General features: G+C 28.5%; 2 protein-coding genes and 1 long non-coding RNA gene across 11 annotated transcripts in view; 1 reads left to right on the top strand and 2 right to left on the bottom strand.

Annotated features, from left to right (window-relative positions):
* The window catches only part of LOC145202136 (sperm-associated antigen 17-like), a 38,489-nt gene extending 26,788 nt beyond the window's left edge, over positions 1-11,701 (bottom strand). For 3 of the 6 annotated variants that reach the window (XR_016451175.1, XR_016451176.1, XM_090083206.1), the window contains exons 1-5: positions 11,540-11,679; positions 11,305-11,445; positions 5,338-5,538; positions 4,705-4,873; positions 303-493 (exon numbers count right to left, since the gene is read on the bottom strand). Coding sequence is in view for 3 of the 6 variants with exons in the window: in XM_090083206.1 (XP_089939332.1) it covers positions 303-493; positions 4,705-4,873; positions 5,338-5,538; positions 11,305-11,445; positions 11,540-11,620 (783 nt within the window). In the remaining 3 variants the exon portion in view is untranslated. Of the gene's footprint in view, positions 1-302; positions 494-4,704; positions 4,874-5,337; positions 5,539-11,304; positions 11,446-11,539 lie in introns of all 6 variants that reach the window. The other 3 variants (XR_016451177.1, XM_090083204.1, XM_090083207.1) reach the window with 3 other exon arrangements.
* A 2,697-nt stretch (positions 11,702-14,398) lies between these two features.
* LOC145180384 (importin subunit alpha-1-like) lies at positions 14,399-21,759 on the top strand. The gene is made up of 14 exons (XM_090082891.1): positions 14,399-14,599; positions 15,153-15,197; positions 16,383-16,466; positions 16,615-16,653; positions 18,479-18,555; positions 18,743-18,790; positions 18,973-19,020; positions 19,140-19,225; positions 19,305-19,391; positions 19,470-19,552; positions 19,663-19,926; positions 20,622-20,804; positions 20,950-21,183; positions 21,396-21,759. Exons 1-14 carry the CDS (start codon positions 14,540-14,542, stop codon positions 21,639-21,641), a joined length of 1,584 nt encoding a protein of 527 aa, XP_089939017.1. The 5' UTR covers positions 14,399-14,539; the 3' UTR covers positions 21,642-21,759.
* A 2,701-nt stretch (positions 21,760-24,460) lies between these two features.
* LOC149890900 (uncharacterized) lies at positions 24,461-26,490 on the bottom strand. Of its 4 annotated transcripts, none has more exons than XR_016450896.1 (4): positions 26,239-26,490; positions 25,367-25,415; positions 25,149-25,291; positions 24,461-25,004 (listed from the first exon to the last, which is right to left on the bottom strand). It is a non-coding gene; the product is annotated as an uncharacterized LOC149890900 (long non-coding RNA). The 4 variants fall into 4 exon arrangements; XR_016450894.1 differs by having other exon boundaries at positions 25,149-25,244; positions 26,239-26,476; XR_016450897.1 differs by lacking the exon at positions 26,239-26,490 and adding an exon at positions 25,640-26,232.
* Positions 26,491-27,269: the final 779 nt, after the last annotated feature.

Genomic DNA, 27,269 nt, shown 5'->3' with positions numbered 1-27,269 from the left:
TGCCAACCTAATTAAAAAGATGTTAGGAAAAAAATGGTGTTATCATTGGGTCACCCATTGTGAACCCATAACAATAAGTGATTTAAAAATGTCTTTTATCAACTTTGAATCATTTTAGCAAGGAGATACTTATTTACTGATGTATATCTTTATCATACATTATTCAGTCAATTAACCCTATGGATTTTATTATTAAATCCATAGGGTTAATTGACTAATTGCTCTATAAAGTTATTTAAAAATGCTAAATACTTGAATAAATTAAAAATATTGCATTGCCACCATATATTTAATACTCTGACCTGAATATGAACAACTTCTGAACTAATTTCACTATCAAATGAACAAAGTTTTTGGTTGTATTCAGTTTTTATATTGATAATTGCATTCACAGGAACTTTGATTTCAGAAAGATAGCCAATAATTGATACATCTGTTACACCAATTACTATTATATAATGGTGTGGATCATTTTCCCCATCAGGTTTATCATCTAGTAAAGAAACCACACTGTGTATTTAAATATTAATAAGAATGATATTTGTTTCAACGTATTTATTTATTATTTGCTTACTTTTTAAAATAAATAGGAACACTCATAAAAACGTTAAAATGATAAAATAAATATTGTTTTACAAATCAAATATCAGGCAGAATATTTTAAATTTCTTTATTTCTATAAACTTTAAAAGCTAAATGAAAAAAATTTCAAAGAATAGAGAAAATAAAGGAAGAAATGCATAATTAACATAGGTATTTGAGTTTATTTTCTTTAAAAAAAACAACTGAAACTTCAGTTAATTGAATAGTTTGAAGTTGCTTTGATTTTCACATTTCAAAAAGTACTGCACTTTTATTGAAATTTACTTTTAGAATCATGTTCCCATGCAAAGTTAGAAGATTTGTTCTTGCATTTCATAACATGTAAAATCTCAAGCAAGAACTAATAGGAACTTTTGATTTTTTAAATACAGAATAAGAGCACATTGCATGTTTTCCCCAAACCTTCTTAAACATTGTACTGTATACAGTCCTAGATTTGGGTGGATTAAAAATACCTCATCTGTACACTTTTTAGGTTTTAAATGAGATAACAAAAAATTTTCAATTTTATCACACACCATACAATCAAACCTGACTTCAGTTAAATCAAGTTAGATCTGTAAAAAAATACAAACTACTTTTTCAAACTAAATAAGTAGAAAAGCATCTATGTAAAACAGAAATCTTTTGCCTTTTGTAATTAAATTACTGAAATAATTATTCTTCCATCATGATCAAGAAATACAAATCTTTTGATCATGGTATTTCTAAAAGTGGTAATAAGCCCCTGTATCTTATATTTTTTAAACTAAGGTTTCTGAAAAAAGTGGTTTTTAAAAAGCAGCTGTTTCACTGTTTTAGAATTTTTAAAAAGAGCTGTTAACAGCTGTTTTACTGTTTTTGAAATTTGCACCCCCCCTTTTTTTTTATTACCCCCACCCACCCTCCTTGTATTAAGCAGGCAAGAGTACAATATTTTCCAGTAATTTATACCCTAACATAAACTTTACTTTTTATAATAGTATTTCAAAAATACAAGAGTTGATAATAAATAATCTGAAAGTTGTGATCTTATTTTTGAACAAAAGTTGGCGCACACAGAGAATACTCTTTCAACATTCGTAGATGTGGGCTTAATTGTTAATAATGCATCATAAAGCTTTTGTAGGTTTTCTGTATGTTGGCCTGTATTTTTAAAAAGAGTAAATTCAGCTTCTAACCATCTGAAAAAGTCCTGTCCAGAAGACACTATTGGTGATTCATTTTCTTCAGCAACACATTAAGTTCTTCTTGTAAAGTTAAAACTTCATCTGTTGGATTACTGGAAGTTGCTTCAATAATATTAACACCATGAACACCAAAAAGTCAAGATGCTAACAAGCCTGCAAAATTTGTTTTCTATTGATGGGGTTATTTTAGAATTCTTTAGACAGCATAGTAAATTCTGAAATCTGTATTCAGGCACTCATGGACTCTAATTCTCAAATTATCCATCAATATTTTGTTAATTTCACTGTTAACTAAAGAAAGTTTCTCAAACATAAATTCTAATATTGCATCAGAGCTCAACAGTGTTGCATCTTCTCTACTAAGATTATCTATAACTAGTTTAATAGGTTTCATTGCCTCTTGTAAACCTTTTAAGGGATAGAAGTCTACATTATTGGCTAAACTTAAATCTACGCTAAATTCTATTAAAATTTCTTGAATTGCCGTCTCTGTCTATGGCTCAAGCATTATTGGTATTGTGTTCCAGTGAGCTTTTAATCAAGATGAAGCTCAATTTCTTTTCCAACTAGAGCCTTGACTTTTGATTGAAAAACTTGATTTCGAACACTTAACAGCTTGATGCATTTTATCAACTTGTGTGAGTTCTTAAGTAAATCATTGTAGTCAATATCATCTTCACACTCATCATTTATAACTTTAAAATTGGTGTCTTCATCAAAAGAATCATTTTCATCGTTATCATCATCACAGGCGCCGCTTAATATTATGCTCAAGTCTTCGATATCATGTTTTTTCTTATAAAGTTTGTCACATACTTCAAGATGTAGACCATTATGAAGATAAAAATGACCACTAACATCTAAATTTCGAATATACTTCTTATTTACAGATGCTCCATCCTGTGTAGATGCAGCCAAATCTTATTTCATCAATATTCCAAAAACACTTAGATGTTGTTTCATTATTTCAACCATATCAAGCATACTGTATGAACCCAAAACTTGAATTAATCCTGTTTTATATGTGATGATGTCAGTTTTATCATGAATATTAACTCCGAAATATCTTCATTCTCTTAAAGTAGTAACCTCATTGACAGTCATGCTAAACTTTATTGGCTACTTTTGATTTTATGGTGTCAACCTTTTTTTTTTTTTTGCTTTTTATCAAAATCATTGTGCAGAAGTTTCATTACATCACTTTCGTTAGCGGGGAGTTTAAATCCATCTCGAGGTATTGACTAGCAAATGTATTTATTTCTGGTTATGGCTCGAATTGAAATGCCTTCCATTTTATCCCTTCTCACTTGCTCTCTCATCTGTTTATATGATTGATTCTGTTGCCTTATCTAAACAAAGTCTGTGACTTTTTAAGTGATTTTTAAAGGTAGTTGTAGAATTTCCTGAGCATTTTATTACTTTTTTACAATGCTAACACTGTCCTTTTGTTTATTATTTTTTTACAATGCTAACACTAACTCTTTTGTAATTGGATTTTTCCGCTTTGTTGCCTATATCCAGGCTGACATTGCTAAGAATATGAATAGAAAAACTAGGATACTCCCTAGTACTAGCCTGTGTGCTTAGTTTTTTTTATAAAAAATGCTAACTACTGGACTAAAGTTATTTATTAAAGTTACTTATCCTACTTTTTAAACTATTTATTAAATTGTTATTAAAAAAGAAAATCAAATCAAAGTAAATTTAAATTGCTTTAATAAACTTTTTGTTTAAGAAACTTTTCTCTTAGCAATTGTTAATTTTTTAAATATAAATAATTAAACTTTAATCTGAAAATGTTTGAATCAAAAAGTTTGAATATTTTCAGGTTTGAATGAAACTTTATGTAGTTAAAACTCATTATAATATTGAAATAGAATTTAATCGTTATATGAACGCATGAAAAAACTTTAAGTTTTAAATTTTTGTCGCTTTTAATTTTAAAAAATTGAAAAAACAGCTGTTACTGTTACTGTTAACAATGTTCAGAAACCCTAGTTTAAACATTACAGAAAGAATAACAAAAAGAGTAACTATCATTAAGATCTTTCAAACTTTCATAAAAACACCTTTGAATATTTTTTTATTGTTGTAAAGTATGAGTAATTTCTATAATATTTCATATAATATTGTATTTCTAAAGTTGTATAACATCCTAGTTTGTAGCTACTTTTTTGCTATGTTATCTCATTGCTGCTTTTTTTGGTTGAAGTCATTTTAGGAATTTGCTGATTTGAGACCTGAGATGCTCTGTGATGATTGGTGATAGAGCATTTGATGCATTGTCAACTTCATCAATTTGTAGTTTCAATTTTTGCTTTCTGTTACTCTGTTGTAACAACAAGGATCAATCCTTCAACAACTGCAGATGGTATCAGTAAATCATTGGCACAATGAAAACTATTATTGATACTGCTTGATTGGATTTTTCAGTAAGTATCGCAGAAGCATAGTCTTCATTACTAAAGTTAAGTTTCTTATATTTACAGCTTTATTAATATTATGACAATAAATACTAAACTTGTATAATTGAGTCAGTAGGAGCACCAAAAGCACTCATTAAAACTAACTTGCACAATTTACCCAGTGGGAGTACCAGTCCATTAGCATTCTTTTTCAGGGTAAGTATATTGAAAATATTGTTTAATAGCAGAGTAAATAAAAAAAAAAACTTAAAAAAAATTAAAAATCTTAATATCCCTGATTCATTCAAACAACTTTTGATATCTGCACATATATTTTATATTTGATAATTGATTATTTAAAACTCAATAAGCATTACTTCAGAAAACTAACTTTTAGTATTTAAAATCCAAAATAATTGATTCAAGAATTACAGTAGGATAACTTTGATCTACAAAAACTGCTTATTAGAAAAACACAATATAATTAACATAAATAAACAAAATATGAAGTAGTAGAATGTATTCACCTATCATCATACTTTTATCTGCATCTTCTCCTCGTAATTTCAATTTTGTATTTTTCTTAAGAGTAGGAATAATTTCTTCTTTGTTTAAGGCCTTTTTCCCAACTTTAGAAGGAGACTGTAATTTTGTAATGGATTTCTCTATTTCCAATTTTTTTAAATCATCATCCAACTAAAGAAACACATTGAATTATCTGAAGAATAATAGCTGAAAGTCAATTTAATAATTAAATTAACAGTTAATTACTAAGCTAGAAAGTGAGGTTGTATAAATAGGAAAAAGCGTTGAGTAAAATTATTACTATACTGTTGATGTATATAACTAATACTTGCTAAGTATACTAATTCTATCAATATTTAACATTAATAAGACATCATTGAAAAAAATTACACAACATTCAAAACAATGACTGAGTTAAAATAGACCATTTTAAAAACCGCAATTTTTTTTTAAATATCAAATAGTCAACTTGAACTTTAAAAAAATTAAAAAGAAAACAAAGATTTAATAGAGTAAGGCTAAAACTTCAAGTATGTTAGTTAATGCTGACTGAATGCAAAAGTCACTGTAAAACTATTTACTTTAAAAAATTTGTTCTAAATATAAGTATAAACATTAACTAATAAATGTAATACCTGTCTAGATTCTTTTTCTATATTTGCCTTTTCTTTTATCATTAAAAACTTGAACTTCAGCACCAAGGCAAATATTTTGGGTGAAATAAATTCACCTTGGTCAACTAAGTCTTTAACTCTATCACATATTTCAATAAATTGAGGAGTTTTTGTCACTAGAGATTTTAACTTACTTTTATTGGACTGTGCTATTTGTCTTGCCTTAAAAAAAATGTAACATAAAGATATAAATATTGTTTCATAGTATCATATATTCAAAAACTAAATTAAATATTATTGCCTCAATTATTAAGGTGACTAATTGTCCTCCTTTTGAATGTTCTTTCCTCCTCAAAAAATGTAATCATAAATACAATATAAAATGTTACAAATGTTTTTATTATGTATATATCATTATATAAATACAATACAAAATGTTTCCTTTGTTTGCCATATATATTTTTTTAATTATATTCATTATGATTCTTCATTATTGTTTTTATTTATAACAAAATAAATAAAAACAACAATGAAGAATCATAAAGAATACAATTTAAAAAATTCCCTAGCTCAAATAAATCGGCAGAGAGACTATCTATTTACTCTGTGTAACTCATATTTCTAAACTATTTTATCATTTTTAAGATAACACTTTTAGCAATGTGTGTGTATGTATGTATGTATGTATGTATGTATGTATGTATGTATGTATGTATGTATGTATGTATGTATGTATGTATGTATGTATGTATGTATGTATGTATGTATGTATGTATGTATGTATGTATGATGTGTATGTATGTATGTATGTGTATGTGTGTATGTGTATGTATGTATGTGTATGTATGTATGTGTATGTATGTATGTATTTATGCTTGTATTTATGTATGTATATATGTATATATGTATATATGTATAAATGTATATATACATATATACATATATACATACATAATATGTATGTATATATGTATATATGTATATATACATATATACATATATACATATATGTAATTATGTATATATACATATATATATATATACATATGTATATATGTATATATGTATATATACATATATACATATATGTAATTATGTATATATACATATATATATACGTATGTATATATACATATATGTATATATATGTATATATATATATATGTATATATATGTATATATATATATACATACATACATACATATATATATATATATATATATATATATATATATATATATATATACACACAACATATATTCCAAAGGATCATGTAAAAAAAAAAATTATATTACAAAATACTTGTTTCTTTTATATGTATGTATATGGTAAATTATACCCAGGACTTGAATATTTTAGACATTTGACTTTAATGAGGCATTTAAAAAAATGTTTTATATTAAGTTTTTATGTGATGTTAAAAGTTAAGCCATTAGGTTTTATCATCAAATAAATTATTATTAAATTTAAAAACTTATTTCTAAATTAAAAAAAAAATTCCTTCAAACTTGACTATTGATCTTTTACATTTAAAATTAACATTAAAACATTAAGTAATTTAGTCACTTAAACTGCAGAAGTAATGCTTTGAACATCAGACATCAAAATATTCTGTCACTACTGGTGTTGTGTCCAAGTAAGGCTTGTATCATTGTTTCATCAGAACGTTCAAGTGGACTAAATTCACTTATTGACCACTCAAACAAGTATGTGCTAGAAGATTTTTTTTAGTACAGTCAGGAAACTGACTATGATGATCTTCTGGATGACCTGAAGGTGAAACTGTAGTTGATACTCCTCTTTTTTTATCCCTCTGTTGAAATATTGAATAAGAGCTGCCCCTCTCTCAGCCCTATTATTAAAGATTGTCAACCATGTCAATACTTCAAGTGCTTTTTCATATGATTCATATTCCCAATGAGAAGGACCCTGTGTTAACAATGTGCCTTGGATTTCAAGCAATGCAAAAAACTTTCTTGAATTATCTGTACAGAATTGTTTAAGACATTAGGTGCCAAGAAATATTTCTCACTTTGTATAGGATCTTTATGGTAGATGATCAGGTGTTACCTCTTCCATAGTGGCAAGCATCAGTCTCTTGGAATTGTTTGACACTGACATCAAAAAGATTCCTCTGATACCTACCACAAGTTCCTCTGATATATATCAACTGATCATACCAACTGATAGGGACCGATTGATACCTCTGAAAAATGTTACAAATGAAGCCTAAGCTACTAACTTGTAGCAGCTAAAATAGCATTATGTGGATATCTCAGCAGTTGTCCTATAAGTCTGAAATTATTCAACAAGATCTCAACAGCAATTGATACCCTCATCAAAACTCTTAGATGTATGATAATAGAACAATTTACTTGTTCAACATAATTTTTTTAGGACATCAACCATGCCTGAAATTTCTTGAAATCTAATCCCAAAAGCAGGGACATCCCATGAGTAGGGACATCCCATGGGTAGGGACATCTCCAAGAAATACAACTAAAAGCTCAAGGAACTCTCTGTAGTCATCTTTTTCCTGTTCAGCTAGTAAATAAACTTGAGGAAGCTCAAGGATGTCAAAAAATATTGCCACTAAAGATTTCACAGATGAAGCTCCAAGGATGTTGTCACTAAAGATTTGAAGGTTAATTTTTTTGCTGGTATCTTTTTACTGGTTTTGACAGATCACACATGCATCGTGTCTTGTGTCATTGTCAAACTTGTTCAGTTTGGTCTATAATTTAACCATGAATTGACTTACGAATGAACAACCCTTGCAAATTATTGAATTTTACTATCAAAATTCATGCTCGGTTAAGAGAGTGCATCACACACTTCTTCCAATTTATGGGCAGTTTGATCGGCCTACTGAGGGAGGTAATCGGAAGCTTGTGACTAAATTTCGAACCTAGTTTACATTATTGGACATTAAACCACCAACATGCATAAGTAGAGTGAGGACCAAAGAAAATGTTGCGGTTGTATCCGCCAGTGTTAGTGATGACCGTGAAATGTTGATTTGCGGCTGTTTGCAGCAATTGGGCCTCTGTTACTCCACTACATGAAAAATTTTGTGAAAGGATTTGAGTGTAAAACCTTGCAAGATACAGCTGGTGCAAGAATTGAAACCACACCACCTCCCACAACATTTAACATTTGGTGAATGGGCGATGATTACAAACTTCTTTTTGCCCGAAATGGAAGAATTGAACTTGGCTGACATGGATTTTCAACAAGACGGTGCCACATGCCACACAGCACACAAAACAATGGCCCAATTGAGAGGTGAGTTCAGTGAACAGTTTATCTCACGTTTGGGGCCCATCAATTGGCCGCCCAGATCGTGTGGTTTAACGTCTTTGGACAATTTCTTGTGGGGCGATGTTAAGGCTAATGTCTACAGGGATAAACCAGCATTGATTGACACACTGGAAACCAATACTGAAGCATTTATTCATGAGAAACCGGCCGATATGTTGGAGAGAGTGTGCCAAAATTGGACCTTACGCATGGGTCATCTAAAAGCAGAGCCGTGGCCAACATTTACATGAAATAATCTTTAAACATTAAATTATATCAACCATTCTATCGACTCAAATAAAGATTTCATCAAATTTTTCAAATTTTATGTGTCTTTATTTGAAAATCAAATCCTATACCTCTTAAAAAATTACCCTTTACATCTAATGAAGCTGCCAGGAAACTGTCACATGTCATCACTGCCATTAGTCTTTGAGCCTCCTGAAGATAAAGATTTTTGACCCTGTGGAAGTACTTACTGAAGTCTTTTCAAGTTCTTCCCCAATAACTAGCTCTATTACATGGTGGCAACATAGCAGACAAGAAAATTTTGATTTTGTTTTAAATCTGTTAATAAAAATGCACCAGAACAAGGACCAGTATTAGAAGCTGTTGTATCAAAACACAATACTGCCACCAGATCTTCTGCATCCTACTTTTTCAAACACTGAAAGACTGCAGATAGTAGTGCTTCTGATGAAATTTTTGGAACAATCCACAACTTCTCCCCTCCAAAACATGATATAAGGACTGTAAATTATTACTTGCATCAGCATTTTGTAATTATTTAATTATATTTTTCCTGATTGATAGTGTGCAATCCAGAATTTGCCTAATTTAAAAGCAGAGCTAGGTTGCTTTAAAATAGCTGATTAGGTAAAGTTGATAAATCCTGATTGCTAAATAAATATTGAAACAAATCTCATTATACTATGTAAAGTGATTACATAGTATAATTTTCTCAAAAAAATGATAACTTGTAACTGAAGGAAGAAATTCAAATTTTATTGAATACATAATGGTGCAAAAGTTTATAAACATCATATATATATATATATATATATATATATATATATATATATATATATATATATATATATATATATATATATATATATATATATATATATATATATATATATATATATATATATATATATATATATATATATATATATATATATGTATTTATCACATTTAACCGCAAAATTAACGCACCATTTATATATTTCGTTTTATTTTAATTGTCGTCAATATTATTATATATTTTGACAAACATATTAAGAATAGAACACATGAACAAATTATTTCGATGATAATAAAATTGACTTTGAGGATGGTGAAAAAAAAAACTAAAACCAAAAATATGGTTCGTTTAACAAAACAAAGTAAAATGATCATTATTGTTCTGCACACTAATACAGCTTAAATTGAAAAATACTAACATTATTTAAGTATTCAGTAACAATATGTGCCACATGTGGTCTAGAATTATCCTGCATAAGAAGGAATCCATCTCCAATGTATGGTGCAAAAGGTATCACAAAGGGTTCTAAAATGTCTGCTATGTATTGTTGAGAAGTCAAACATCCACCATCAACAAAAAAAAGCTCTGTGTGAGCGGTTAAAGATATTCCGCCCCATACCATCAATGAGCCGCCTCCATATATAGTGGTTTCATATGCAATTCATATGCCTTAAAGCAACAATAATAAAGCAATTCATATGGCTCAATGTAAAAGCCAGTCTGTTTCTTTGGTGGTCTACAGACAATCTGGGACCAGTAGCTATATTTATAGACCAAGGTACTATATTTAAAAGATGAAGTCTTCTTCTATGGTATCTTGACTAAGACCAGTTTCATGTAACAATAAATATTATCATCTTCTTTGTAATTGATAAATCCAGGAAATACATAATATTTTTCAAATTAAGTTGTAATTTAAAAGTGTATGTTAATTTTGCAGTTAAGTATATATAGTCCCTACATTACATTTTCACAACTTTTCAGGAGAACTAAGAAATAGTTTTATGGAAAAAAGGTTATATGGAAAAAAGGTTATATGGAAAATCTATTTCACCTATTATAACAAACTAAAATTATCAATAATGTTAAAATATACATCTGATTTCCCATTATTGCACAAAACGATGCTGTCACACAGGACTTACTTATGTAACATATTATAGTTGATTTACATAGGCCTTTTTGAATAAATCTTTTAAAACACCTTAGACCTCATTTGGAAAAAAATGTAGACTAACAGTGCAAAGAAGTTTACAAAAAAACTTTACCTTTTAGGTATCAATATATACATATCACAGTGTCATATGAAAGAAGACAAGTTATATTACAAAACGTCTCCCCCTTCATATGAGATATATTTAAGAAGCTCTTTTAAGTCATTAAAAATGTTGGCAAAAATAGTTTAGAAATGGAAAATGAGTTTAGCATAGTAATATATGATGAATATACATAAAAACTTAAAAAACATAAACATACATACATATATACATACATACACACACACATACATACATACATACATACATACATACATACATACATACATACATACATACATACATACATACATACATACATACATACATACATACATACATACATACATACATACATACATACATACATACATACATACATTGCAATAAATACATAAACTTACTTCTTGTATGATTAAAGAGCAGTCAACAATTGAAAAGTGTTTTCGAGTTCTTCTATTTATAGCATCATTTATAAATGAAATAATTTCAGAATCACATTTTTTGCTTGGAAACAAGAATGCAGTAAAGCATCGCCAATCATCCTAAAAAAACCAAAACCACATTTATTCTGATTTAAAATTAATTTGTATTAAAAGCATTTTACTACACACAAACAAAAATTGTAAAACTTCTAACTTGTAAAAATGGTGCTTCAGCAAGTCCAAACAAAGACTTATTTTCTTCCAAGGAGCCTTTTCCACTTTTTATTTTTGACATGATTAAAACTTAAAACTATGAAGAAAGAAAATATTTACACACTTATGTACACATCTAAGTATTTAAAATTATACATACATACATACATACATACATACATACATACATACATACATACATACATACATACATACATACATACATACATACATACATACATACATACATACATACATACATACATACATACATACATACATACATACATACATACATACATACATACATACATACATACATACATACATACATACATACATACATACATACATACATACATACATACATACATACATACATACATACATACATACATACATACATACATACATACATACATACATACATACATACATACATACATACATACATACATACATACATACAATGTAAAAAATATGTGTGTAATCAATATTACATATCTTATTACGCAATATTTGTTTACATGTCACTATAACGGCAATGAGGGTTTAAAACTCTGCTTACTCCGCGATATTTTTGCAGTTTTATGTATAAACCACAGGCTTTTTTCTCAAATAATTTGATTGTAAAATTGAAAAATAAGGTTTCTTACATTTTAATAATACTTAATAAATATATTATAAATAATTTTTTATTTTTTAAAAAAGCCGTTAATGTTGATTTCTGGCTGATGGTAATTTCATAACAAACTTACTGATAATTAAAAAAATTATCTGTAAGATTTGTATGAAAATTTATTATCACATTTTTATCACTGAAGATTGAAGTCATATTCCAAATACAAATACAATCTATCAATTTTAAGAATTTTCACACTAAATGATGATTTTAAATTATTGTCAGATAATTTAGTTTGCTTATTATATAAATCTATATTACAAAGAAAACTTAGCATATTATTTCAACACAACCCTATTCCATCCCTTTGCACAAGATCATTAAGGCTAATAAACTATTGTTGTTACTTAAAAGGCGATGAAAAGTATTGCCTTTTCAAGTATTATGTTGACCCGCGTAGAAAGGCCCATTTTAGTTTTTACAAAATATCAGAAAAATGCAAGTATATCATGGAGTTTTCAAATTTTATCGAAAACTTTTAATAAAAAGGGATTCAAATAATTTTAAACTTAGAAATGTTATGCTTATACAAACAAATGAATTTTAACAATTACTAAAAAATAATCCCAGTCTTGCGTTATCACTATAATCAGGTATTAACGTAATCTTTTGATGAAGAAGATTCTTTACTTTTACCAACAGAGTGGGTTTTAGCTTGTATCAACAAACTAATAGAAAGATAAAAAATTTAGATAAAAAAAAACAAAACTATTCTTTAAAAATCTAAAAGTTTTACATTTTTTTCTTTCGCAAAAACTAATTTTATTTAACCTCCATGCTCCGTAATTCTGAAAGCAAAGTAACTAGAATTAGAGAGAATTACTAAAAACCACCTTAAGCTTACTCTTTTAACAATAAAAAAGTTACAACTATGTTTATAGCATCTATTTTTTGTATATTTATACAAATTATGATATCACCACCTCAATCTGCAGATTTTCAACACCATGATACAAATAACCTAACCACTTAGTGCTTTAAACAATATTTATTAGAAAACAATTTCTGAATAAACAACTTTTCTGAACTCTTGTTATGCAATAAACTCTTATGCAGTCACTAATAAAATTATGAATTTGTCAAAGTCATGTTTGAAACATTGTCAGTTGGACAGAAAGAATTTGTTGTTCTTTAAGTTCAAATTCTTGAAGAATCTCTTCCACCAAGACCTGGAGAAATTTGCTGGTGTGATTAGCTTTGGTGTCTTTTACTGCCAATGTCAAGGTAACAGCTTCAATTTTTTTTAAAACAAATCGGACATTGATTGCAAACTAATTCACTCTGTTAAGAAAAAAAAAGCGTCTCTCGAGAGATTCTTTAAGTTCTTCTTTTTGTTTAACATCTTCTTCAATCACTAATTTTCTAATACTATCTCTCTCTCCAGAGAAACAAAGTTAATTGAATTTTTACAGTCTTTCTGCTTTGTGAAGCAGCTCTTTTGTGCTTGGTGGTGGCACACCTAGCTTTCTACTAAGAATATGCAGCACAGCATCAGAAAGTTTAAGCCGGGAGTTTAGGCACCATGAAGTTATCTAGTTTAAGGGATGCTAGAGGAGAGCACAGGGGAGGTGGTTTATGATTCTCAGTGATAAGCAGCAAAATAACCTATTGCTTATCACCGTTTTAAAGCCCCCAAACTAACACGTTAAACTCATTGCTCTCCAGTTGTTGCAAACTACAATTCCCATTATGCCTAGATACCCTACAAATATCAGAGCATCCTGGGACTTGTAATTTTGTAACAACTAGAGGGCTAGAGTTTGGGACTTGTGCTTTAGACTGCAGAACATATAATATTTTATTGAGCAACATCTATAAAATCCAATAAAAATTACGAAAATTTGAAAGATTTTTTTTAAGCTGGAGTCGGAGTCGGTTCAACTTTTCCGACTCCGACCCCAAGTAAAATGAGCTCCGATTCTTACTTCTCAACTTTTCCGACTCCGACCCCCTCCACCACCCCTCCCCTTCTTCCGAATAAGAATTCGGATTAAAATTAGAAAGATTAAATTATTAAAAGATAAAGATTAATTATTGCATATTCATATTCCTTAGGGAAATGGTATTAATTATACTATCTTAATAGTTTAGGTGTTAGATTTAGTTTGAATAAATTATATAATCTGAATAGAATAATTAGCTTTCAGCCAATTAACTTTCTTGGTGGGAAAATATTATAACCTTTTAATTTTCAGAATAAAAAAAGAATACCGCGCGAACACAAAATTAAATTTTGGATTCTATTTACTCTGTACCTAGGCGGTATAAGCCTTTCGTCTCTTTGTGTTAGTAAGACTACGAATATCATAGGTATCAAAGATGCCTTCTCAAGAAAATGTTCGAAGTCGAGAATTTAAAAATCGTGGAAAGGATATCTCTGTATAGTATTTGTATTTAATAAATGAAACTATTTTACGTTATTAAATATTTAACAGTCTTCTTACTTTGTTCAATCAACGATCAGTTAATAAAGATTTGTGATCATAAATGCACGAGGCAATATAACTAATTATACATGCCATTTTGGAAGTATTGGTATTCCTAGTAAATTCTAAATTGTTTAAAGTAGCTTTAGCAATAAGTATTGTTATTAATAAAGTATTAGGCATAACTTTTTATTCTTAATACTATAGCTAGCTACTTATGGACGTTTAAATAATGAAAAAATAACACAAATTTGCCTAATACTATTATATACAGCAGTATACTTAAAATTTTCATCAGTTCTTGGAAATGCAACTTGTTTGCTTCATTTACATTAAATAAATACTTTGGTAAAATAAAACTGATGCCAGTTAGATAAATGAAGTTCTTTTTATTGTAGTGTATCTGTTATACCCAGCCAAGAATTTTAAAAGTAAACATCAGTCTTATATCAGTTAAATTAAAGAAGGACCTGTTTAGATATAAATTAAGTATTCTTTATCTTTAGGATTTTCGACGACGCAAAAATGATGTTGCAGTTGAAATTAGAAAGGTAAACTATGTGATATATTATGTAGATGTTACTTTAAATTTAAGTGTTAAGTAGCTGTCTCTTATGGAACATTAACTCTGAAATATAATAGTTTTACACCAATTTTCTTTTGACCAAAAAACTAGAATAGTTTAAAAGTAATACATTTCCTTGTATTTTTGCATAAAATAATTTGATTTTTTTTAAATTTGTTGCACAATATCTGCAACATATAATGAATACATTAGTATTAAAAATCTCTTTATATGTATGAAATACATGTTTGTTAAAAGGATAGTGACTACTAAATCACATTTTCATCAAAGAAACCTTCAATTGATAAAGGCCTCACAATCTTGATACCAATTTTTCCACTACAAATATCAGATTATCTCCTTTGATTTTGTTACATTTTTAAAAATATATGCAATAAATCATTTGAGAATTTAAATTTTTTTAAAGAAATATCAATATATTACCTGTTACATTATTTTTATTATTTTACAAAAAAAGTTAAATAATTCAGGTAAAGACTAAGACAAAAAAAATTAAATCTAGTACATACAACAAATAGTCATTAGTGTATTACGTAAGCACCAAGGCAAGTTCTACTTCTTTTAACTAAGTTTTTTTTTCTATGCAGATAGTAAGCACTTAATTTTGGAGAAAAGGCAAGGCATAGTAGAAAAAGCATGGCATAGTAGAAAAAGCCCAGATATGTCAACCATGTTAAAAATTTAATAAGTGCTCAAGACTTTTACTGAAACTGCTATACAAACAACAAAAAAACTCGTTTTGCAAAGTTTACCTTATCTGTAGCAAGAATTATCTGGGAAAAATTTTATACAAGTTAGATTCACAGCAAGATAATGATTTAACTTGGCTGTCCTACTGTTGTTAAATGCTATTTAAAGCAGTTTAAATTATGAATATATTGATCAAGAATATGATGGTTTAAACTCATCGCTTATTGAGTTTTCTGATAAGTTTGAAATACCTGCCTAATGTTATCAGTGATATTATCCTTATTATTATCAAGAGTAAATTGTCTCAAATAATAGCATACACCATTAACTTTCCCAACTAACGTTTTAGTTTAATGTTTAAAATCTTGCATTTTATCATTACAAAATACCAAGCAAGAAAGTAATAGTTTAAGTAAACTCTAAATGTTTTGAAATATTTTTTTAAAATTTTGTTTTTCAGGCAAGAAAAGATGAGCAAATATTAAAGAAAAGAAATGTTGGAGATTTATCTGAGATAAGCCCTTTAAAAGAAAATAGTCACCAAGTAAAATGTTATCTTTACTTGTAAAGCCTAAATAATTATTCTATTACTACCTTTTGAAGTCTGTCTTTAACCTTGTTGCTTTTATTTGCTAAATACCAAGTAAAAGTATTATGGCTATTTAATCTTTATGCAACGTTTCCTTTTATAGACTCCTACTGCATTGCTACATTTGGATGAAATAGTCACTGTAAGGATTTCAGCAAGTTAAATTTCTATAACTTGTTATAAATTTTTAATTTTGTGTTTACATTTTAAGTGAAAGTAAGAAATAATAAATGTGTTATGGTCATAATAGTTAATTATAAGTACATAATATATATTCATTATAATTTTTTCTTAAATGCAAAATACGTTTTAAACTGTTTTTCTGTTAAACACAATATGTAACTGGTATTCCTTGTGAATACTAAATGATATAAGATCACTTCCTAAATTATACACATTTAAAAAGAAACACCTTTAAATTTCAAGTTAAAAGTTTTTATTTTGTTTTAAATTTAAATGTTTCTTTGTATTTTGTTTTAAAATACAACTATAATGCAGCTGCCATTTATCTTAATCTTGAAAAATCAAAACCAAATTGGTTTAAATTTAAGTTTTAAAAAAATCAAATTGTAAATTTATAATTTTCTAAATTAAGTTTTGTCAGTATATGAAATTTTTTATAATTTTTTGTAATAATCTTCATTTTGGATTTAAAGCAATTTAAAGAAAAGAAAACAATTGATAATTCAAAGAGCTATAAAGTAGTTTGAAAATGGTGATACAGAAGCTTTATAAAGCCTGTAAAAATGTAGGGGAGATTCTTAATGAATGGGACGATTATTGAATGGGACAAACTCAGATTCTTTTACAAGCATCGATGTAAGGATATTCAAATTCCTGTAGCAAAGAGTGATAGAAACAAGAACTCAACTGACCAACTCATCCATCCTATTGCTCTATGACTGTAATGACAATGGATGTTATTGTGTTTTCGAATGTAAAAAGTAATTTTTAAAAATGTTTTTTTTCTAATTTTGCAGCAATTTTTGAAGTTATGGAAAAAATTCCATGCTTAAATAGATAGCAGTCTCTAGTACTACAGTGATTAAAACATTCAAGCTTAATTAATGGTGTTATTGGTGTGACTAATCATTTTTGGATAAAGTGATGCGCATATTGAATGGGACAAAGTACTACCTATTGAATGAATTTAATAAAGTATTATTTACAGCTCAGCAGAGGGATACTGCAGTCCCTTACTTTTATCCCCATGGGTAATGGGTATTATTTACACACTTTTATACTGCAATATTTTACTTAAATAACAATAACTAAATATAATATTCTAAAATGAGAAAGTTCTACTTTGATTGAAATTTAATTAGAGTTAAAATGTTTAAAGTTAAAAATACTTTTTGTGTGGTCTTTATGTATGTATCTATATATTTAACTATATTTACAATTAATAAACTAGTTTGAAAAATGATTGAATTAAATACGTTTGTTTTTAATTCTTTTATGTTTGTCCCATTCAATAAGACATCCTTAATGAATGGGACAAATGCCATGCTCCAATAAAACTTTCCTTTTACCAATAGCCAAATGCAAATCCAATTTTTTTGTTTTACTATATCATTGAGCAAGAGTCGGTGGTTATCAAACATATTTAAATATATATATTAAACAATTTTATCTACATTTAAAAAGCATTTTGCAAAAACTGTCCCATTCATTGAGGTTTTCCCCTATATAAATTAAAATAAATTTTCTAACTATTTAAAATATTTATTTGTAATCACAGCATATTGAAAAGGAATGTATTTGATTTAAAACAAATTCTCCCTCTACTGCATTTTTTGTAGAGAAAGGAAAGAAATTCTATTCTTTCTCTATTTACTCTAAATAATTTCTTTATCTTTCTTTATTACTCATTTTGTCTCTTATGTTTTTGTAGGGTGATCTTATATGCACTTTTACTTTTGTAAAAATATTAAACTTTAATCATACTTTGAATTTATTATTTTAAGATTTTATTATGCAACAGTACAATTACTGATATAGTTAAGTTTGAAAATGATCTGTATCAAGCTGTTCAAAGTACACGGTATTTTTTCTTTTTTTAATACTAAATTATTTTGCACTTTTATAAATATTTTTGGTGGAATTGAAGCTGCAAAGTCAGCTATCTTTCCTTTACTAATGTAACTACCAATAACTTTTCATTTTTTCTAAATTACTCAAGTTGAGTTAGTTTTACTGTTTTTCAGCAGAGTAATTAAAATTATATTTAGACGTCTTTTGTCTCGAGAAAATAATCCACCTATTGATAGAGTTATAAAGTAAGCTTTATAATAATTAATTTTTATATCCTTACTTACTTTTCTCACTTAATGCTATATTTTTTCCCTCAGGCCTTAGCTAAAGAAAGATGAATATATTCTTAATTTCATTTTTAAGCTGTTGAATCAAAGAATTGTATTACCAAATAGTTACTAAATTATTCTTTTAATTTAAACATTAGAGCAGGGTTGGTTCCTCCGTTGGTGCAACTGCTCAAATATGAACAAAAGTATGTTAATATTTCTTTTATTGCATTTCAAAATCAGGAATGTTTAATTGTAAGATGTTTGAAATTTAGCTAATATCTAAAATCTTAAAAGAAAGATATTAATCCTTTTGTAATTTTAGTGCTAATATTCAGTTTGAAGCTGCATGGGCAGTCACTAATATCGCTTCAGGAAATTCTGATCAAACACAAACTGTTGTAGAAGCTGGTAAAACATCTTTATTTGTTTTAGTTTTTTCTTTGTTTTAGTTTTTTAAGTTTTCAAAATGTCTTATGTTTTTTTGTAGGTGCTGTTGATTGCTTTGTAGCACTCTTACAATCACCTCATGTAAATGTATGTGAGCAGGCTGTTTGGGCTCTTGGAAATATTGCTGGTATTCATTTTGGAATTATTGTCTTTTTTATCAGTTATTTATTGAAAGTATTAGCTACTGTAAAGAAAATTCTTTTAGGTGATGGCCCTCAGTTTCGTGACTTTGTCATCTCTAGAGGAGTAGTTAAACCTTTATTAGGTCTTGTTAAATTAAATACACCAGTAAGTATTTTGAGCTACTTTGCTATTAGTTACAGAATGTGGAGGCTTGATTATAAAGTAATTGTTGTTCTTTATCTTTTTAAAATTTATTTGCTTTTGAAATATTTTAGCACTCTTTTTTGAGAAATGTTACATGGACACTATCTAATTTATGCAGAAATAAAAATCCACCTCCAAAGCTGGAAGAAATTCAAAATATACTTCCTGTTCTAGCACAATTAATTTCTCATGTTGATAAAGATGTTGTTGCTGATGCATGTTGGGCTCTTTCGTACTTGACAGATGGGCCAAATGAAAAAATTGACATCATTATTCGTACCGGTGTTGTGCCACGTTTGGTAGAATTATTAGAAGATTCAAATGTCAACATTGTTGTAAGTTTTTTTTTTTTTACATGTAGTTTAATGCAATGAACATACTGATATATAGATTAAAAATCTAGGTAAAAAAGTATAATTTAAATTTTTTTAGGTATTTTTATATATAAACTAGCTGGAATACCCAGTGCAATGCCCTGGGTTTTGCAGATATTGGAGATAAAATTTTACTGTATTAATCAGAAATGCAATTGTAGCTATGTAGTCATGTTTTTGGGAACTAAACCACACTGGTAATGTAGCTTTTTCACAACAAACATTGATAAATGATAATCTTCTCTCCAAACAAAAAAATGTCTTAAAAAATTTTCTTGTTCATTCATGCTGTATACTTTTCCAAAAATATCCTTTAAAAATCGTCATAAAAAACCGCTAATACATATTTACAATTTTTTGGTTTTCACTGGTAAAAGCTATTAAAATTATTAGCTCCATAATCACCTCCTTGCCTGGGGCAAGGATTAGTCAGAGGGGGCTGGAACTTGGTTCCAGGTATAATTATTCTAAACATGGAGTATGGGGTGGTCCAAACCTGGTCTTAAACCTTCCCTGGGAAAAATTAGACCTGTGTGTAAAATTTGGTGATAATTGAATCAAAACTGTGGATTTAGGCTATATATATATAAATATATATTGTATTATTTTTTCTGATTTTAAGTTTCATGTTTTACATTAGTTACCATTTCTTTTAGACACCAGCTTTACGTGCTATAGGTAACATTGTTACTGGGGATGACTATCAAACACAAACTGTTGTAGAGTGCGGTGCATTAAACTCTCTTCGGAAGTTATTCACCAATCAAAAATCTCAAATTGTTAAAGAAGCTGCTTGGGCTGTTTCAAATATAGCTGCTGGAAACCAATCTCAAATACAGGTAGATTTAAATAGTTTTGCTGTTTTAAAACTTCCATTATCCCTTGTGATAAACATAAAGTTTTATATCAATGAAAAAACATTCTTTAATATTTGCACTTATTAGGAAAATTGTTTTAGATAAAATAAAAAAATTAACTGTTTAGGCTATAATTGATAGTGAGTTGCTAGGACCTGTAGTCAATGCCCTAGAGAAAGGAGATTTTAAAGTGCAAAAAGAGACTGTTTGGGTGATCACTAATTATACATCTGGAGGAAGTGTGGAGCAAATAGTGCAATTGATTAATGCTGGTGTTATGGCGCCCTTATGTCGTATGTTGACAACTCAAGACTCAAAAACAACAATGGTTGCTCTTGATGCTGTAAATAACATTTTACTTGTAAGTTTTCCATTTCCTTCTTTATCAATTTTTTTTAAAAAAAAAAAACCATTTTAGTGTACATACAATCCTTCAAAAATATTTTGTATTGATTTCTCGACTCTAACAAAATACTACATATAAGCTGACGTCACTGGAGCCATAATTTAACTGTGATAAGAAGAATTATTAGTACAGGCATTTTTATTTTGTTTGTTTTTTTCTTTTTTAAGAATGCTCAACGTATGAATGCTGCGGCTCGAGTAGCTGAAATGATAGAAGAATGTGGCGGTGTAGATATCCTTGAGAGATTGCAGACTCATGAGAATGACTCTATTCAAAAAACGGCAGGTGATCTTATTGAGCAATATTTTGCTGAAGAAGAAGACGATGTCGAAGAAAACTTAGTTCCGTTTGCTAATGACAATGCCTACCAGTTTGGCGCGTCGTCGTCTAGTGAAACTCAGTTCACTTTTTAATTTGACATTAGTAATGCAATAACAACTACACGTACATGTATCTTTTCGTGACCCTTATAATTGAATGAAGAATTATTAATGTACAAATATTTATTTAAATATATTAAAATGGTTAGTTTATGGTAGGATTTAATAAGCATGCATCTTTGCATATTTATACTTGAGCTTGATGAGACTGAGTTGTTGGAAAAATGCGCTGTTTTCAATTAAAGAATTCAAAAGCAATTCTTCCGACTAAACATTCAAATTTTAATAGCGATTTTATGTTTATAAGAGGATTTTAAAAAAGTTGAAATTGTTTTCAAAGTGTTTCCCAAGTTTAAAGAAATGAATTATCAGAATAATACGGCGGCCACGGTCCTTGAATGTCTTAAAGCTATAATATCTTTAATCTGGAGGTCTCTAAACATATTTCAAATCAACTTGTTTTTGCTATTATAATTTGTGTGTGTGTGTGTAAAATAAATAAATGTTTATCAGAGTGGAGCGTCAGCTCTAAAAAATTCTAGCAGCGAAGGGACATTGCTAAAGTCCAAAACACGTCGGAAAGAAGAAAAGATAGAAAAACTTTTTTTGAGGCTCCCGAATGGTCTTGAAAATTAAATTTTTTAGTATCAATTAATCCAGTCATAATTCGTTTCTCTGAACATTTATAAATCTAACTGCTTACGATAAATTTTAAAAAGTTTAGTTCTTGTCGGAAGGTCATTTACGAGAAGACTTAATTCTCTTAATATGGCACTAGCTATTCGCATGAATTTCCGACTCTCGGATGTTTTCGTGATTTGTTTCAAATTGCTAGAAAAACATTCTTTGGAGGAATAACTGTTAATGAATTGCAGATGAATTAAAGAGATAAAGAGCATTATATGTGCAAGACGGTTCACATATGATTCTAAACTACATCAGTGACTTTCAGAATGAATGCTGCAAATGTAATTAGATAACTTGAGAAATCGCTGTTTGAAGAGTGTAAACGCAACAGTCAAGTCAACTATCTTAAATAAGACGAGAATGCTTTTGGATTTCATCTTGACACTGGCGCTGAACAAAAAGCTTTTGTAACTGGATCTCCCCCAGGTTGATACTGAGATCATTAACATTAGTCATCGTAATAAATTTGATATTGCACCACCATCGAGATTTAACAATAGATGACGTAGTGGGAGTTCATGCAGCTGATATAAGTGACTTTTTAAATTCCCTTAAAATGAGTCATGATTCCTTCAATTTGCTGTTTATTGAGATCTGTACCATTGGCATTAATTGGCGAGGAAACTATTCTACCACTAATACCTTCCAATCAAATTATGAACTAATGAAGAGGTTATTCAGCTGTCACATTTTTCAATTCCGTTGTCGTTCTCATTTGGTTACTTTAGTAAACAACATTTTTCTTTTCCTTCGATGATACTAGTCTGATATCTTTCAAAAATGCTGATGCTAATGCAGCAGTTATGTCATCTCAATTGGAGATAACACAACACCTGAAACGTTGTGCAATCTCCAATAGAGTTAATATAACTGCTCTTTCGCAAACATCTCTTTCAGTTTCCTCATTTGAATCAATGTCGTTTACAGTGGTGTACTCTATAGAATATCTGGATTCAGCAGCTCGATTAGTTTCTGGGAGTTGAAGTTTCTGCTAGGCAAGAATCTTCTTGATATTAATTTTGTCAATAGTATTGCTAAATAACTTAATATTACGTTGTTATTCGATCGACAAGGAATTCCTCTTCGTTGACAGACGTTTTAAAGTTCGTGCAAAATACATTTACTGAATTCATACGTGCATCATAAGGTTTGTAATGACCTCTTAGTTTGAAATACATCAATCTTTTTTTTCTTTCTTGTCTTTGAATAGCCATTTGTCAATTTATCATAGTACGCGCACAAACGCTAGGTTGAAGCTCTTTTCCAAAATCGACTCTTACTGTAATAATTTCACTTATCTCAGTTAATTCTCAATATTTTCGCATTGGCTAAATACAAACTACTTGTTTGTAATCAAAATAAGTTGGAGGCCCCTCAACTTGGAACCTTAACCTAAAGACTACGCCCACGATAGCCCCCGGTTTTTCTATGCCAATGACATTACTAACGATAACTTTCCTATATTACTTGAAACTAAAATTAAAAAAGAAATTTTACCACTATTTATTTGAATTCATAACTTGAAAGAACTTAGAATTCTTGTCTGCGTTTGTTAAACTAGTTGTAAATATCAAATTTTGGGAGCTTCATATTTCTCAGGTATTTCGCTGCAGTGTTACAAAGGCTAAGTTCTTCTTTTGAAAAACTGTTTAAAGTAATTGAGAAAAGGTTTTGAAAAAATTGCACGATCTATTTTTACATTTTACTAATAGAAATTCTCACATTACGTATTTCGAAAAGTGTTTATAAGAGACGGTTAAAATGATTAAAATGGAAACTATTAACAGAAGAATTCACTACGGAAAAGTTATGCTTTCTACGGGGATTTGAACATCAGTTTCTTATCAGATTCACTGAGATTGTGAAAACAGTCATGACAGAAAGAACAAAAGCATACACTGCTGTTTTCTAGCGATTCTGTAAGAAAATAGCTTTCAACGTACGCAATTTATTTTTGCAATAAGATTCGACTCTTGTAAGATCGATGAACTTACAGGGCAGCTTGTAGAGTCTGGTTTAACGATAATCCTAAGCCCGTTATTTATTTATTTTTTTTTAAAGCCATGGTTTGCAATTTAACCAGATAAAATATTTTTATAGTTTGGCTTCCGCTCAGTACATTCTTAAGTTTCTACATCTTATCAACTTTAAAAAATGAGGCAAGCTTAACAAATATTAGAAAGTTTTCAATTGCTCCGTAGACATAAATAGACATAAAAACCTTTTTAGCTGCCATAAACATTTTAAAGCGTTCTATAACTAGATTTCTTAAGAAAAATCTTGTGAGTAAGTTGGTTTATTTGTGACGAAGTCCGTTTATTTTCGTCATTTCCACTACAAATATACATCTTTCGATTAACTTGAATGAGCATTGTCAGTAAATCGTCTATTTCTGAAAAATTTTCAAATATTTCAAGAAGGCATTCTATAAACCATGAACGGCTGTTGTTTTCCATGATTGAATATACCACAAGTAAGTTTGCGTCAGATGGCATAGTTCTGATTGTATTTGCGCAATCAGTTTCAACAGCTGGGAAAATGTTCTGTGATACAGCACTATTGCCATCAGCACTCATCGCCACAAAATGATTGAATGAAAAAGAGTTTTGGTATTTGAATTGGAATTATTTTGTTAAAAGTGTTAATGATTTCAATAAATTTTAAATTCAGTGCCATGACTTGAAATCATCACCATGATACAATCGTAATCTAAAAATACATTAGAAGATTTCTCTAAAAGCACTTATCTCCTTACAAAACAGACCTTGTAAATGATTTTAAAAGCTTTGTTAACGCAAACATAATAGAAAAAGGGGGTAAAAAAAATTAAAAAACGTATATATCCAAATCTACCTTCAATATTATCTCTCAAAACGAATTCAAGACACTTTCTAGTCAAATCGCTTCTTGTTTGACCTGCATGCAACACAGCAGAAAAGTTGCATTTTTCTAAATATTCGATGAAATTGTTGTGAGGGTCATTTTGTAGTATATTGCTGTTAAAAAAGTTGAAAATAATCAAGAGGCCATTTTTCACTTCATATGAGGCCATGTTTAAAAAAAGAAATTACCTAATCAGTATTCTTCTGTAGATCAAAGAATTCCTGAAGTAATTTTTTACTAAAGAAAAATCTTTATATACTAAAATTTTGATATACTATATATATATACATATATCTATATCTATCTATCTATCTATATATATATATATATATATATATATATATATATATATATATATATATATATATATATATATTTATATATATATATATAAGGTTAAAAAAAAAAAAAAGAAAAGATCATGACAATAATAATTCATGATAAAAAAAATATTTCATTACCGATAAGTTAATAATTATGCAATAAAAAGTCACTGATTGTAAAATGTATTTTTTTCCAAGCAGGTATGTATTTATTTTTCACTGAATAAAATATTATCGATTAACAAAAGCACAAAAATCTTAAATTTAATGGATCAGAGATGAATTGTGAAAAGTAGAAACTTTCCCTTTGTTTGTTTAAGATAACAATAGAAAAAAAAGCATTTTGTAAATAATAGCATACAAACTTTGCAAACAGTTAAAGTCTACATTTAAACGGTTTAAAGTTACTTATGCCACATGAATAATCTCCAGAATCAGGTACTTTAACATCTCCTTTCATGGAAGTGGATGTTAAAATGCCAGGCGTTACCTAGTAACTTGACATCCATCTTTACGGATAGGTAAAAGAACGAGAAAAAACGATTTCTAACAAATGTACGAGTGCCATTAATCATTAAAGCTTCGTTTTTATGGTAAATCACACATACTATTGTAATTTTGCTTTTATTTGGCGTGCGATTTTAGCTAGATCTGTTTTTTCGAAATAGAAAAGCATGGAAAAAAAGTAAAACTTCATTAACGCATAAACTGTTTTTACTTATGAATACATTACTTACCAATGTGACTTGTGAAAAGTTTGAATGATTGGACTACAACAACGCAGCAATACTACGAAACCGCAAACTTATCAATCGTGAGAATCTCTCGTTACAACAGAAACCGAAATGCTTTGTGTTTGTTAATGAACAATATTTCGTCAATTTATATTAATGTAGTCAACGTAAATAAAGTCAAAACGTAAGCAAAATCCATTCAAGTAAAATTCACTTTTTTAAACAAAACTTTACCGCTGGAATTTACCTCAAAATAAAACCTCGGTAAATTTATTTTATTTGCAAATATGTTTGCTTTGCTTGACCAAAACTGAGCAGTGAATGCTTTAGAGAAGGAATAGCATGAGCTTTAAAATTCGTAAAAAATATATTTGGACAGATGTCCAGAGAAAGTTAAAGATTCACGTATATGAAAAAGATTTAAGCACTTAATATACTTTTAAATGATAATTTTGTATGATACATTATAAATGAACTGGAATATATTTAAGCAACCATATGCACAAAATATAAAAAACATAATCACAAAACATATAAACAAAGTATATATTTTAAAAAAATGTTAATGGAATAGGGGACGACTGTATGGGGAGAACGGTAGAAAGAAAAATATCGGTACTTTGTTCTAATAACTAGCGTAGTTGTTAAGGTGACCTTTTTTCACTATTTTCAACATTCATCAAAGAAAAATCGATAAGAATAATAAGAATAATAAGAATAATAACAACAATAACAGTAATAATAATAATAATAGTAATAATAATAATAATAATAATAATAATAATAATAATAATAATAATAATAATAATAATAATAATAATAATAATAATAATAATAATAATAACAATAATAATAATAATAACAATAATAATGATAACTGTTATTATAATTATTGCTGTTATTATTCTTATTATTGTTATTATTCTTATTATAATTGTTATTACTCTTATTCTTATTATTGCTATTCTTCTTCTTCTTCTTTTAGAAGCTGACATCAAAAAAGCTAAATCAGTTTTGAACTGTGTTTATTCGCC

This window comes from Hydra viridissima, unplaced genomic scaffold (genome assembly GCF_058129835.1).
Source record: "Hydra viridissima isolate aposymbiotic clone 2 unplaced genomic scaffold, HvirCarnegie_v1 scaffold_3, whole genome shotgun sequence".
In the NCBI taxonomy this organism is placed as follows: domain Eukaryota; kingdom Metazoa; phylum Cnidaria; class Hydrozoa; order Anthoathecata; family Hydridae; genus Hydra; species Hydra viridissima.
This window is presented reverse-complemented; position numbering and strand designations above follow the sequence as displayed.